Source organism: Pinus tabuliformis, chromosome 9, assembly GCF_031772625.1.
Source record: "Pinus tabuliformis cultivar Carrire ecotype Pingquan chromosome 9, CPIR1, whole genome shotgun sequence".
Taxonomy (NCBI): domain Eukaryota; kingdom Viridiplantae; phylum Streptophyta; class Pinopsida; order Pinales; family Pinaceae; genus Pinus; species Pinus tabuliformis.
This window is the reverse complement of record NC_142307.1, coordinates 1320309950-1320323011: the sequence shown is the minus strand read 5'-3', so window position 1 is coordinate 1320323011 and position 13062 is coordinate 1320309950. Positions and strand designations below refer to the sequence as shown.

Below are 13062 nucleotides of genomic sequence, written 5' to 3'. Positions count from 1 at the left end.
TGACATATTCTAGCAATTCGTTGTCATCAAGCACCGCCTCCATGCGATCCTTCCATGCAATGAAATTTGAGCTGCCTTCCAAGGCATACTCTAATCTCAGCCCATTAAAGGTCATCTTCCCAACTTTGAAGAGATCCTGCTACACTGAACATGTAAATTCGAATCTCTTGAGAAACAACTTTGAAATTCCTATTCTAATGTGAATCCTACTTTGATACCATGTATAAATTTGGTGATAGAATTGTAACTACTCAAGAAATTTTAATCTAAATCAAGAGACACAATTCTACTATACTAATCTGCGAAATTCAATTCACAATCTAGAACAACAATCTCAGACATGCAATAAGAAATAACACACATGCACAATATTTTTTCTAGGGGAACCCAACTGGGAAAAACCCCTCAAGCCTCTTTGCATTAATCAGATGAATAGAGATGTATTACAATTTCTAGCTCAGTTTGAGCTCAACCTACAAGTGAATAACCTATCTCTATGCTCAATGAGAAGCTCTAACCCAAACTTAGTCCATTTCTACCTTTGTTTGAGCCCCTATTTCCTTACGCAATTCCTAGAGAATTAGCCCCTATTTTTTAGGAATTTTTCTCCAATTGATTGTGCAATTCCCAAGGTTTGATCATCTGCCTGCATGCAACACCTGTACACTCAAACTAGTTTACAACTACTTGTTACACTGCCTTGGAATCTCCACCACAGTTGGGAACTCAAATTCTCTGCATGCACTAGTTATTTTAAGCTGATTGATTAGTTAACTGGATGATCACTGAGTTAGACTGTTATCCCACTACACAACTAACCTTCCAATAGTTCCTCCAATTATTAGAACTAGTTTAACTGAAATCAACTAGATATAACTGAACTAGATTACTAAAATTTAGCAATCACACATGCTTAACTAAACTTCAAGCCATCTAACCCAAATTTACTAAGCTAACTGTGTGACAAGAACCATGTCACACAAGTTAATTGCATCCAAGTTATCTGTTGATGTGGAAATTCAAATTTTTTCAATTTGATTAAGGAAAAGTTAAATTGAGACTTTCTTGCTGCACTTCTCAACAATGCTTTCCCCTCTGCTCACATTACCCTGCTAAGTTCCTTACCCCTTTACAACTGTAGTAATGAAATGGAATGTGCAAGTAATCCACTGGCTACAACCACTTACGACCTCCTATTGATAATTCAACTTCCACCCGCATCCCTTCCCTTACATCAGTCTCGATTTGGATCAATGCACATCTATGGTCTCGTTTTGACATATAGCCCAATTATGTATAGATGAATCTTCACAACTTATTCTCGATTGCCCAAAGAAAGTCCTGTTTCCAAAAATCCATTAGGAGTCTAAGCAGAATAACCCAATTTTTTTGCAAAGCCATGGGCTCTTTAGATGAGTCAAAATTGATCCTCCACCTTTGGAGACATAATCTTGATCTCCCCCACTTCCAATCTTGACTCAAATTTTTTTCGATGTCCGAAAAATTCACAAGAAAAACAAATAGCCAACCTCAGAGAAAAATGTGATAAGATGGCATGTAATGCTAAACAAGATCCCAATTTTCCTTTAACAACGCTTTAAAGGAAGCCAGACTAATAAAATTTCTTGTAGGCCAACCCACAATCGCCCTTTCTAATAGGATCAAAACCTCTAATAACCCAACATACTCCCCTATCATAAAGGCAACTGCAAAGTGTGGTTTCACGGGCTTCCTCTTTGTCATTTTTGGGTTGAGATTCGTATTTAGAGAACTGTTAGGAAGGCTCGGGCTATGACTAGCATTAGAATTCAAACCTATAAAGTCTGAACCAGATTAAGGAGCTATAGTCAGACCACATTAGAGCCTTCACCATCCCCATTAAGACGTAAACTATTAGAATTTGGCTTAGTTTCCAATGCGGTGAGACTCTTGCAAATTAACTCAATGTCATGTGAAAAAATGTGAGATGGGCATGGGATTTTGGGCTCACATTCCATGTTGTCAATATGCATGGTGGGAAATAAAAGATAGATCCACTTGGAAGTAAAAAAAAAAGTGCGGGAAAAAGATCCACGTAGCCCCCTACTTGGAAACTTTAGACTTTTGCTCCCCAAAAAATGAAACCACCGAAAACATTAATAATAGGGCACATGATCGGGGGTTGGATGGATTGCGTAGATCTGCATAATCAAACTCCAAAAAAGACACCTGCATAAAAAGAACCTTGAACCTGATAAGAATGACATAAGTCCTCTCCTTAAAATAGATCCCCAGAAATCGAACCAAGAAAAGGAAGAAATTTGTGGTCGTGAAAAAGGAAAAGTTGAGAGCTAACCCGAAAAATAAATTAAGCAAAGCTTCAGAGGGGCGTAGAAACCCTAGGTCCAGGGCTCCTTATGCCTTCCACCCATATCCATTTAATCACCTTATATATATATATATTATTTTTTTAATAAGGATTTGCTTTAAAATTTTGTTTTTAACCATTTTATTTATATATCTTTTTGAAAAAGGTGTGTTTTTCAAATATTTAATTTCATTTAAAAAAATTTCTTATTAAAAAAATCTACCATTTTTTAAAAGGGGTGTTTTTTTTATGATTTTGTTTATAATAATAATTTTTTTATAGACCATAGTTAAAAAATGTTATTAACTTAATGCCCATTGAAAAATGGATCAAGTTGTATTAAGTTAAGATTTCAAATGAGTTGTAATTTTAAGCTTCAGAAGAAAAAAAAAATGCTCTTGATAGAACCACTCTTTCATTTAAGTGTTGAATTTTAAGAAATTTTGTAATCATGATATTTGGTCTTTAGTGCCATGGTTCAAAAGTGTTGGAATTTTAACACTAAAAAAATTGAAGGTGATGTTACATCACCACTTTTGAATTTGGGGTGTTTTTTCTTGTTTTTCAAAATGATGATATTTGGTTTTTAATGCCATGGTTGAAAAATGTTGGAATTTTAACCCTTAAAAAAGAGGGGTGATGTTGTATCACCACTTTTGCATTTGAGAGTATTTTTTCATGTTTTTTACACAAAAATATGGGCCTTTAGAGCTAAAATTCTCATTTTGAGGTTATAGTTCTCGTTAAGTTGGTAACCTAGTTATGTGTTGAAACATTGCTTCAACATTGTTTTGATTCAAAATGAAGATTTATTTGGGTAAAGGAAAAACTGAACCTAACTACACCTCCATTGCTTATAATTTCTCAGGAATGATACTTCTAATAGGCGACAAGTGCTTTGATACAAAAAAGACATCAACAAAAGAAACTTACCAAATTCAACTACTTGTTGTAGAGGGACAAATTGGTTCCAATTATGTGGGAGGACTGAACTCCATCGAGCCACTACCATCCATTTCCTCTATGATACTTTGCTCCCACACTTTGCTATAATGTCTAAGTGTGCCCCCATATCTTCAAAAAGGAGTGAAAATAAATCGAGATATCATCTGTCTATTCCCCACAAGGGATTAGGGACCTACATTAAATGTTATTTCATCATTCTTGTGTTGATACCTTCTAGTCTAGCATTGAAAGTGATAAAAAATACCAAACCAATGCCATCTTCTTAATGCAGGCACAATTCAATTGTGAACCAACCAACATATGTGTTATCATTAATTAGAGGGGCTGTCAAATCCATCATAGACCAAAGTATGTCTCCATGTTCAACTACGCAAACCACCCTCCACCGACATGCATAGTGAAAAGACTTGTTGGATTAATGACCATTGTGCATGGACTTACTACATGACTCAACATGACTAAATTCATGTTGAAGTCCCCTTTATGCTTTAAGGATAAAATCATATTACCATCCAAGTTAAATAGAGGACAATCAAGAGATTGGGTGGAAATCACTCACTTCATTAATAGTAATTATTTTAGGATTTAACATTGGGAGTTATTTTTAGTGTAATTTTTTGGAATTCTTGATGTCAGAATTCGGTGGAAAAATTTGAGGTGAAATCTTGATTTGTGTTATTTAAACTGGTTTTCTGACTGTATATATGGATTCAACACCCTGAAAAACCTCTAGGGCACTTTGATTATGCAGGGGCTACCCATCAAGCTTGTGGTTTCAATAAATTCCTGCTGATTCTAGAGAAATTAGACCTGAAAAACCGACTGGAAAAAGCCTCCAAAAAGTCTCACTAAAGACAACTCATTTAACATTGTGCTTTGATTAGCCATATGATTCATCGCCTAATTATTGTTCCTAAGAAGATGACATATCAATTGCACTGCCACTGACTTAGAGAGATAGTAAATCCTTTTCAAGGTATTTCTAAGCGCAAGATATGTTGAAAAGACGCCTAAAAAAAGATGGTGAATAATTAATCTCAAATCCCCAATAATAGTAACTTGTAAATATTAAAAGTAAAGGCCCAAGTCAATCTTTGTAAAAGGGCATTTGCCTTAATCTAATTATTATAACTTGTCCTAGTCCCCAGGAATATAAATATTTAAATTTTCACAAATTGAATAATCACTCACACTTTTTTTTGGTCAAGTTGTTTGTGTTCTTCTAGGTTTGACATGTAGCTTGAGAAACCGCGACTCAGGGGCATCTATGCCATCCAAATCGCTTGGGGATCGCACGCTGCCTAGGCCACACCAACCCTAAGTTCGATGGATTTTAACATGTCTCATCCCCTAACACAGACGCAACAACCTCCCTAAGCTTTGATTATGGGCCACCTTGCTGACGAGACCCATCCTCAACTAATTATTCTAGTAAAACTTAACATCACTTACACACTCTTAAAAACAAATTAAATTATATTTAAAATAAACTTTACCTCATATAAAATTAAAATACCATATACCAAATATATATAAATAACACCAAAGAAAACTAACCCCAAGCAACTACGGTCAATAAAGTGAAACAAGCATGAAACACCTCACTATCAATATAAAAATAGAAAGCTTCATAAACACCTCACTATCAATATACAAATAGAAAGCTACATAAACACCTCAATATGGGAAAATGGAAAGCTAAAAAAGAGAGGTGAGAATAAAATATACAGCATTGTTATGTATAACATGTACACAGTGAACAACCCAAACATACTTGCTAAATGCCAGGGCATATTATACATAATGGGACCCTCAAACACCGTTTCCAAATGCATGCACTTCTTAGTGCAATAGGCTTTCATTATAATATGATATGTCTAACACAAATCATTACAATTTTACCTAATGATTTGTACTTTGTATTTCAAAATTGTGGTGGTGTGAATCATGAATGTATTAACAATTCTATGGAATGTTTATATTTTTAATGTAGTTTAATTATTTTATTATTAATTTAATAATAATTTTTTAAAAAGATAGTAATTTTTTTATTATTTAAAATATATTTTTAAATATATAAATAAATTTATTTTTTAGATATTATATATCATTTAAATTTGATCTCAATACATCTTTTCTAAATTTTAAACAAAATAAAAAATAATATATACTAAAAACTATAAACATTAATTATTAAAATACATAATTGTTAGATCTCATACCAAAACTACATAATTTTTAATTAGTTATTATATGATAATTATTTATTAGTTAAATTATATGATAATTATTTATTAGTTAAATTCTAACCAAAACACACTTTTAACTATATAATTTTGAATAAGTTATTATATGATAATTGTTTATTAGTTAGGTAGGAGGGAAAATTTAAATTTTAGTAATGAAAATTTAATATAATCTAAATATGTTAAAGTTTAAAGTTTATATTGCATCATGTTTAACTTTTTTTTAATGAGAAATTTGGGTTACCGAGTGGTAAATAGTTTAATCATGAGATTTAAAAAAAAAAATTTAAAATAGTTTTATTTAAAATTTAGAGAAATTATAATTTTAAGTTATTAAATTTGTTAATTTATATGTTTTAAGAATGTTAAATTTATTTTTACATTTAGTTCTTTTTACCTTGGAAAATATAATTTAAAAGATGAGGTATTGGGAAAAGTTTATTACAACTTAGTTGTTAAAGTAGTATTGGGGTGATGGAGTAGTTATTACTCATCCCAAATGCAAGTTGACTCATCACTGTTATTTAAAAAAGCTACACCACTTAAAATTATCCACTTAACATAGAAAAGCGCTGACTTCTAAAAATGAAATATTGCAATTCCACAAAAAATGATATAATCCAATTCCTATACGAAAAAAAACTAATGAGATTTTTTGGAAGCTTTTCCAGTGTAATTTCTCTAAAATCCTGCAAAAATTTATTGAAATAACAAGTTTGATGGGTAACCCTTACACAATTAAAAATGAAATATTGCAATTCCACAAAAAATGTTATAATCCAATGAGATTTTTTGGAAGCTTTTCCAGTGTAATTTCTCTAAAATCCTGCAAAAATTTATTGAAATAACAAGTTTGATGGGTAACCCTTACACAATTAAAAATGAAATATTGCAATTCCACAAAAAATGTTATAATCCAATTCCTATACCGAAAAAAAACTAATGAGATTTTTTGGAAGCTTTTCCAATGTAATTTCTCTAAAATCCTGCAAAAATTTATTGAAATAACAAGTTTGATGGGTAACTCTTACACAATCGAAGTGCCCCAGGAGCCTTTCGTGCTGAATCCATATATACAATAAAAAAACTAGTTTAAATAACACAAATTTTTCACCAACACAGATAGTCCTAAAAAAGCAGAGTTGTCTATCGAGGCAGAGGAATTCCCTGGAGGGCCAAAAGTCGCTGGAATCCGGGTAAAAAAATTTCAAAAAATCTTGTAGAGGCAGTGTTTGAATCGTGTTTTTGATGGTGGAAATGGATTAAGCACCATCAAAAACGACTAGGACACTTAAAATTTTGAAGTTTAACAACAATAACTTAATCCTTGCTAGATTTTCTTTAAATATGACCAGAATTTCCATAACTTTCCGAACAATTCCTCCTACTAATTAAACCATGACTAACAAACAACTCCGAAAAAAACACCCTTTAAATTACAACAGCTCTGTGGGACCAATGAGATTGATTGGTGTTGAAAAAGTCTGAATACCATAATATTCCCGAATAGGGGCTCAGTTGTAACATAACAAGTGATGTCACAGGATGATGTGGAGATCTGTTCTCCGGTGTTCAAGTGTCCAACCATCATCAGTTCAGCGTAGTGCAAGCAGAGCAGAGAAGTGCAGGGCAAGGGGCGGATGAGAACCTTCCGGGTAGGGCGCTTTTATTAAAAAAACCTCAACCTATTTAGCCATAGACAAATCAAATTATCGAATTAAATATTGCGGACAGTTGGTCAAACTCGCACTCGGCCTTTATGAGCACAAGGACATCCCCATTTCTACTGCAAACATTAATGAGGATGGGCATAAAGAGCAGCAGATGTAGGCATAGCCATGGCGCCGGCGGACAGATAAAGTTCGAGAAGAATGATTTCTGCCTAATAATGGGTACGTTGAGTTATAATCTCCAATTAACCGTAACAGTACTTAAGACAGTATTTTGGGTTTCAGAATGACAGATTGTTTAAATGTTTGATTGACATACACGACCATTATCAGGATGTAGGCTAAAAATCCAACATGTCTGACTTTTTGGGATTGCCTGTCCATTAGATGAATTCTCGGTATAGTACCACAGATCTTCTGTACTCCTCCTTCCATGGGTTCCCCGGAACATGAACTGCCTTAGTATCATTGTATATCGTTCTCAGTGTTTGCTTTTTTCATGATTTGGGGTTTGAATTATTAGATCCGAAGAGGGCAAGGTTTTCGTTTCTATGAAGCGTAGGGTTTTCTTGCTGGGAAAATGGGTTTCGGGCTCTTACAGTTCAGTCTGATAGAATTCTGAAGATTTTCATTAGTTTTGGCCCTGGAGGGGAAGCCCGTTTTACTGTTTAGTCCGAATCTATTTTTTCTGTTAAGAAGAGGGCGTGTTTTGTCTGGTGTTTAGAGGAACATGATGGCAGGTCAGGTTATGGAGCCACCATCGACTTCTACAAAATCTGAGGGAGAGAATGACGAATCCAAATTTTCGCTTCTTGGGCAGCAATTTAGGCGTTATGGTTCTACTGCCCAAAACCAGGGTCAATCTTCGCAGCCGGCGTCAATGAGCTTCTCGTTGCCCCCGATGGCACATAACCAGGTTCCGTTGAATTCCCATGGTCAACAATCATTGGTCAATTCCAGCCATGGCGGAAGCGATGGAGTAAATGGTGGGTCATTCTCTGATGTTCGGCATCAACATATGCCTCCTTTGCAGGGATATAATTTGGTATATGGTGCACATCGCACAAATCAGAATATTGGGGAAAGTAGTGGTTCAAGTGGGAATCCCTCTCAAGCTTGTAACCCTCAAGTTTTACTGAACACTCTGTCAGTACTTCAGCGGAAGATCCAGCAGTTGCAATCTTTGGTGCAACTGATGGCCCAGGAAGACAGGCAATCAGGTCAGTCATCTGCGATGATGGCTCAACAACAAATAGTGACAACGAGTGTTGCCTCGATAATATCTCAGTTAATGGTGGCTGCTGCTGGTATGCTCCCTTTGTCTCAGCAACCAGGTTTGAATCTATCTTCTATGACAACTGCTGGAGATCTCCAGCTGGGTCATCTTTTGCGGGATGGTCTTGGTTTGGGATTGAATGCTTTTCAGAAAAATGATGCTGGGAACTCAGCAATGGGCCCAGTGAATGGTCCTGGAGATGCAAACAATATCTTCAGTCTTGAAGGTGGTTCAGGGGGGTCAAGTATGGGGGGGACTCTTGCAACATCACATACTGTACAACCTCAGAATCCTCTTGGAACATCCAACTCTACACATGGAATTGGGACATCTATTAATGTTGGTTCTAGTGATGGTAAGGCGCTTGGGGGAGTTTCAGAGGCGAATGATTGTGATAATGGAAGTGATATAGCAAATCAGGCTGGAGATTCATTGTTTACATCGCAACGTTCAGGAGGACCTGGGTCAGGAGATGACAATGATTTTAGTGGGAATGGAAGGGACGAAGATGATGATGGAGAGGGAGAAAGCCTTTCTCCTGGACGTTATGATATCGTGGAGATGGATGCAGTTGAGATTCTAGCAGAACACACACACTTCTGTGAAATATGTGGGAAGGGATTCAAGCGGGATGCTAACTTGCGGATGCATATGCGAGGCCATGGTGATGAATACAAGACTCCAGCAGCTCTGGCTAGGCCTGACAAAGCTCAAGATTCAGCTCCTGCCAAGCCAAGGAGGTATTCTTGCCCATTTGTAGGATGCAAGCGGAATAAGAAGCACAAGAAATTTCAACCCCTAAAAACAATGCTCTGTGTCAAAAATCATTATAGAAGAAGTCATTGTCCTAAGATGTACACCTGTAACAGATGCAAGAATAAGAAATTTTCTGTTGTAGCAGATCTAAAAACCCATGAAAAACACTGTGGTCGAGATAAATGGCAGTGTTCCTGTGGCACGACATTCTCCAGAAAGGACAAGCTCTTTGGACATATTGCCCTATTTCAAGGCCACAGGCCTGTCTCTTCTCCCAATGACATGGAAGGGGCTGCTCCGCAAGATCAAGTAGTAAATGATGGAGGAGCACCCAAAATTGGTAATTCAGTATCAGGCTTTGCAAATTCCTGTGGTAATGTTTCAGGGATTCTGGCGGGTACAGAAGTTGTTGGATCCATTCACAGTAACAGTAACGCCCCTTCAGTTGGCCCAGGAGCAAATGGCACAGTATTGGAATCAAGTAATGATGCCGTTCATAGTCAGATAGGTCTTAAAAATATTGGCTTCTCAGAGGATGGCAATTCACATAGTATGGGAGTGGATTCTTCAGACCAAATGTCTGGGTTTCCTCAAGCATTTACGTTCCAAAGCCTGCTTTCCAACAATTTCCTTCAGCAAGGTAGAGGAAATTAGGAATCCAATCTGCTGCAAATTTCAATTAATACTGTAGCAATTTTTGGAGTAGAGTGGGTCATGACTACCAGAACTCTTCTGAAGTTGTGCAGTTGTTGGTAAAGATGGAGCATAGATCGGAGGGATTGGGTTCAATGCTTAGAACGTACAAGAAAGTTAATTAATAAGACAGAGCAAAAAGACAATCTGGTTTTCTTTAGTGCATGGAAAGGGGAAATTCAAAAAGAAGACAGAATTCTGTAACAAATGAAGCTTTCAACTGGCTTTTCTTTCCTCTCCTATTTTTTCACATTTTGGCCTGCAGGTAAGAGACACTAGTCTCAAATCAATGTGCCCGAACATTTCTCAGCTTTGTTGGGTAAATATGAAGCGTAGATCAGAGGGATTGGGTTCTATGCTCACTATGTCCAAGAAAGTTAATTGTAGGAGAGAGCAAAGAGACTTGCATCTTGTTTTCTTGAGTGCTAAAAGGGAAGTGGAAAAACAAAAGACAGAATTCTATAACTATAAATGAAGCTTCGGCCAACTTTGTTTTCCTTCGTGTTTTTCACATTTTGGTCTGCAGGTAAGAGATACTAAGTTGAAAATCAAGACGAAAATATTTTTGTGCCAGAATATTTCTCAGCTTTGTTGAGCATTCTGGGAATAGCCAGTGGATACAGCCTTATATAGGAACATGACAGATAGTGGTCAAAATGTTTCTGATTCAATGATATCTTGTGTAAATTATTATAGAGATAACTGGCTGCAATGTTGGTGCCCAGGAGTCAGAACCCTGCACAGAGCTATGTTATTTTTGTCAACTGGCTGTTGTTTGTAGAATGACATCTGCAAAAAAGCTTCATTGATAAGATGGTCTTATGTAATGAGTAGAGATTGGTTGATCTGGCGAGGCCTGTATGTTAACTTTAATGTTAAATTTAACTGTGCAGACTACAGATAGGCAAATGATAAAATCCCTATCTTATTAAGTACAATAGTTTGATTAGTGCCTAATTTTTAATACGTCTGTGTTCTTAGACAGGGTTGTGTTTCCTACGTAACTGTTTATCTTAAATTCTCTCCGCTTCTTTTAGTAGTCTCTTTAGCTTACTGTGCATGCAAATGCAACTAACTGTATGTTAGGCACATAATCTTGGTGGCTTGACATTTCCATGATTAGGTTGTATATCTAGTTAAGGCCTGTTTCCAATTTTGTAGCTTTCAATACAGTTTCATTAGTTTTTGGAAGACGTTTGCCTTGTGTTTCAGAGTTCTGTAATTGGTGCCAGGTTATGAAAATTAAAATACATCTTAGATCAAGCTTGACATGCGTTGATATGTCTATTATGGCCTGCCAAGTCAAGATAACATGAGACTGGAGATTAAGATGACACATTATACTAACGCTACAGTGAATATGTGTCGATATGTCTATCTTGGCCTGTCAATGGCTATCGACTGCTTCCATTTTGGTGATCTGCTGTGTTTGGAAGATACGATGGATAATATTATTCAGGCGCACACAAGAGAATTACATGCAGAGATATAACTTCCAAGCAAAGTTGCCAGAGTCTAAATTGGGGAAAGCTTGGTGAAGCAGAAGAGGCAAGAGTTTGACTAGGATCTATGGCCAGTACCAAACTAGTTTAAATCCATTTCATCCCTGGATTTATCATGGCATCAAGAGCTATCAAATCATTTAAATTGCAAGTCTTAAGTTTTTAAAATTTAAAAAAGGTTCTCACCTCGAGGATTTGATCCTTCCCAATTCATGTTAGATATAGAGTTAAGATGGATCTCTCTCATATATGTCACGTGTCAATTGCATGTTGAACATGAAGGAATTACACATCTCCCTTTTAGTCATTAGTACACCATTGAAATGTTGCTAACTTTTTTGTTTTGTTTTAACTTTCAACACAGTCAAGATAACTAGCACAAAGGTGGCTCCCAATGGAGCATCATGTCACAATGAGACTTGGCTTGAACTTGGATGGGGAGGTTATCTTAAACCCTCCCGACAACCTGGGATACACTCAATTGACAAATGCTTATGGATATATATACAAAAAGTTGACATTGAAATATTGTACTTAAAGTGGACATTAAAATATTTTAGCTATGGCCAAAATTAAAATATTTTTTTTACTATGGATATTTTTTTTGAATGCCACATCTCAACTCTCTACTAAGTATTGAATGATTTACACATCTTTCTTATATTGGGATGTATAAATGTTAATTTTAGGATAACAATGGTATGTTCTATGCTTAGAGCAAATTTTCTTCAATTTTCTTTATTAGCCCAATATCATATCCAGTATAGCAATCACATCAACATGATAGTAAAATGCAGATAGAACATAAACAATAACAGTAGAAGACAAGCCAACACAAGATGACACAAGATATGGCACCAGCAAGGACAAACCCAATGTGGGGAAACCCTTGATTAATTATTCTTATAATTCTTCAAAAGTCCAGTAGAGAGAGAGAGTACAATTTACAATATTCACTTGCCCAAACTAATTAGTCAAAACAATAAAAAAAGAAAGCCCTAACCAGAAAGTCAATGCTAGTCAACGGGCTGAAATTGACCTCCAAAACATCTTGGTCAACCTTGGTCAACTCGGTCTCCAACAGCAAGATAATGCAACCCAAAACAATCCGAAAATAACTAGTCAAATATAGTCAACAAAAATCAACTCAGCAACCTGAATTAGGGCAGTCAACGCAAGGGTCACACTGCGTCGGCCTGCCCAAACAAAAGTCTTCCTCACAAACTGAAGTCAAACAGGGTCAACGTTCGTCAAAGTTAGCTACTGAAATTTCGGTCAAATCTGGTCAACGCAACAACTAGAAAAGAGAGTCTTCCTTTCGCACGTGTGGAGAGAGAGAGGCTGTTGGCCGGATAAATCGATCTTACGGACAAGGCTAATCTCCCTAATATCAGAAGATAGTTTAGCAACAAACAGAAAAACAAACCTATCTTTCTCTAGACATATGCGATTTATAAGTAAATGCTACAGAGGTGTTAAGATCTTACCTTAGATCCAATGCTTATTCGTAGTAGTCTTCCCCTGGTCGTTCGAAAGAGTTACCTTTGAGGACCTGCAATCACAAACAAACAAACATTAAATAGCACCTACATAGCAAATATCATAA

At 36.0% G+C, this 13062-nt stretch overlaps 1 protein-coding gene across 1 annotated transcript; it reads left to right on the top strand.

The window, feature by feature from the left end:
• The first annotated feature begins 7097 nt into the window (after window positions 1-7097).
• On the top strand, window positions 7098-10920 carry LOC149153390 (zinc finger protein STOP1 homolog). The gene has a single exon (XM_089437872.1). It carries the CDS (start codon window positions 7960-7962, stop codon window positions 9913-9915), a length of 1956 nt encoding a protein of 651 aa, XP_089293998.1. The 5' UTR covers window positions 7098-7959; the 3' UTR covers window positions 9916-10920.
• The last annotated feature ends 2142 nt before the right edge of the window (window positions 10921-13062 follow it).

Excerpts from the sequence above, each read along its gene's own strand:
- LOC149153390 (XM_089437872.1), top strand. The coding sequence starts at position 7,960 with ATGATGGCAGGTCAGGTTATGGAGCCACCATCGACTTCTACAAAATCT.